The following is a 2616-nucleotide window of genomic DNA, read 5'->3' as shown; positions in this document are numbered from 1 at the left end:
TTCTTTCAAAAAAAAGAATACATAAATATGATTAAAAAATTGCACTTGGATCTTTCATGCACATAAGAATATAATAGTTTGGAGTAACGGCGATTTTATTTTATTCGAAATTACAAAATGATTAAACGGCCATGATGTATATGACGAAGATGAGAGATAAATCGGTCCTACAAAATTGAATATACGCAGTATTGATGCATGAGGCAACAGGTACAACTGCTTTATATGGGGCCGTTACTTTAATTTTCTTTTAACTTTGGCCATAGAAGGGACTATTATATTATTCGCTAATATTAAAAAAATAAAAAAATATTTTATTTAATATTTATTAATTATTATAATAATTAATAAATATTAAATAAAATATTTTTTTATTTTTTTAATATTAGCGAATAATATAATAGTCCCTTCTATGGCCAAAGTTAAAAGAAAATTAAAGTAACGGCCCCATATAAAGCAGTTGTACCTGTTGCCTCATGCATCAATACTGCGTATATTCAATTTTGTAGGACCGATTTATCTCTCATCTTCGTCATATACATCATGGCCGTTTAATCATTTTGTAATTTCGAATAAAATAAAATCGCCGTTACTCCAAACTATTATATTCTTATGTGCATGAAAGATCCAAGTGCAATTTTTTAATCATATTTATGTATTCTTTTTTTTGAAAGGAAGAGCTCAACACAACAAGTGGAGCATAGAAGACAAACCAAAAGCTACAATTATAAAAGAGTATGATATAAAAGACTAAATGATGCCCCCTGTCATCTTTGACATTGCCATCAACAACACCATCAACAACAGAAGGGATTCACACCTATCCATTCCTTATAGTTCATGGATGACTGGTAGATGATATCGTCAACCCCTTTTTCTGCATTCCGAAAAATTCGCCTATTCCTTTCTAGCCAGATATTCCAAATAATTGTACAGAAACATACCATCCACCTCTTTCGCTCCTGTTTACTAGTTGGTAACTCAGTCCAATTTTGGAAGTGCTCCTTTAGCGTTCCCGGGCAGGACCATGGCCTTCTAACAAACGACAGCCATGCACACCACACCTGCCAAGAAAATCGACAACCAAGAAACAAGTGATATCCATATTCAACACTATCATTACACAACACACAGACAACATCCTCCTGGTTAACCACTCCCAGCCGACTCAGCCTCTCTTTCGTATTGGCCCTCCCAGTCAATACAAACCATATGAACAATTCAACTCTAGGTGGCACTAAATCCTTCCAAACTGTCCTAGTAAAGTTGTAGCTCGCCATATCCTCTGGAAGCATTTCCACCTGCATAACATGCACAAAGGAATTAGTAGAAAATACACCCTATTTATCAAATTTCCACACAACTTTGTCCTCTCTCTCATATACTAGATTGACCAGTCTTAGTGTTTCGTGCAACTGGTTCACTAAGTCCAACTCCCATTGGAATAGCTCTCGCCTCCATTAGAAGTTCCATCTCCACTCTAGCCCATCCCAGAACCCACAATCCCCTATGACGGATCCTCTTTGGTTTGAAACTGAGAAGAGCCTTGGAAAAAGATCTTTCAAGGTCCCTTCATGCAGCCATACATCCTCCCAAAACCGGGTTCTCCTCCCATCGCCAATCTCCATAGACAGTCCATTGATCATTTTCTGTTTTAGGCGTTGATCCTTGAACTGCAGCTGGAATATATCCTTCCATGGCCCCCCGGATAGGTAGGACCTGTGATGACAGTATCACATTGGGGGTGAGGTTGTTACAAGAGCATACCACCTTCTTCCATAAGGGGTAGTCCTCCTTCGAAAACTGCCACCACCACTTAAAGAGAAGGGCTGTGTTGCGCACCATGGCATCTCCGACACCTAGCTCCCCTAGCTTTTTGGGGGTCTGCACTACCTCCCATTTAACCATTGCCATACCAAGCCTACCATCCTCCTTACTCCATACGAACCTTCTCTGTAGGGAGATTAGTTTTTCTGCAACAGTTTTTGGCATTTTATACAAACTCAAATAATAGACTGGCAGGCTGTTCAAAACAGATTTAATCAGTACCAGCTTGCCGGCTTTATTTAGAACCTTGGCCTTCCAAATGCTCAGCTTTTGCTCCACTTTTTCTATAATGGACTTCCACGTCTTCACCAACTTCGGGTTCGCTCCTAATTGGATCCCCAAGTATTTCATCGGAAGGGAGGACACCTTACATCCCAGCACTCTATACATGCTTTGTATCCACTGAGCATCACAATCAATAGGAATCAGGCTAGACTTATCAAAATTAATAGTCAGCCCTGACATGAGCTCGAAGCAGCGCAGGATCCTCCTGTAATTCTTTATGGTTTCTTCTTTCGGGGGACAGAACAGGACAGTATCATCTGCAAATTGAAGATGTTTCTATATCAAATTCCCCTTATCCAGTTTGCTTTGACTCTCGAAACTGAAAACTGTAAACTACAAAACTCATGGCTTGATGCATGCATGATGCATCCTTATCTGCACGTTTAAGTGGAGATTATTTTAGTGTTTTTTATTTAATTATTAAGATTTTTTGTTAATAAATAAAATATCTGTTACTTATGTACTAAAACTTAAAATTATCCACAAAAATAAAAAAATCTTTTT

General features: G+C 38.1%; 1 protein-coding gene across 1 annotated transcript; it reads right to left on the bottom strand.

Moving 5' to 3' along the window:
- Positions 798-1473, bottom strand: LOC110265248. The gene is made up of 2 exons (XM_021108147.1): positions 1417-1473; positions 798-1301 (listed from the first exon to the last, which is right to left on the bottom strand). Exons 1-2 carry the CDS (start codon positions 1471-1473, stop codon positions 798-800), a joined length of 561 nt encoding a protein of 186 aa, XP_020963806.1.

Source organism: Arachis ipaensis, chromosome B08 (assembly GCF_000816755.2).
Source record: "Arachis ipaensis cultivar K30076 chromosome B08, Araip1.1, whole genome shotgun sequence".
NCBI lineage: Eukaryota > Viridiplantae > Streptophyta > Magnoliopsida > Fabales > Fabaceae > Arachis > Arachis ipaensis.
Note: the sequence above shows the minus strand (reverse complement) of the source record. Positions and strands in the feature narration are given on the sequence as shown.

Excerpts from the sequence above, each read along its gene's own strand:
- LOC110265248 (XM_021108147.1), bottom strand. The coding sequence starts at position 1,473 with ATGGAACTTCTAATGGAGGCGAGAGCTATTCCAATGGGAGTTGGACTT. Across the intron at positions 1,302-1,416 it reads GAGTTGGACTTAGTGAACCA|GTGGAAATGCTTCCAGAGGA; the intron begins GTTGCACGAAAC and ends CATGTTATGCAG.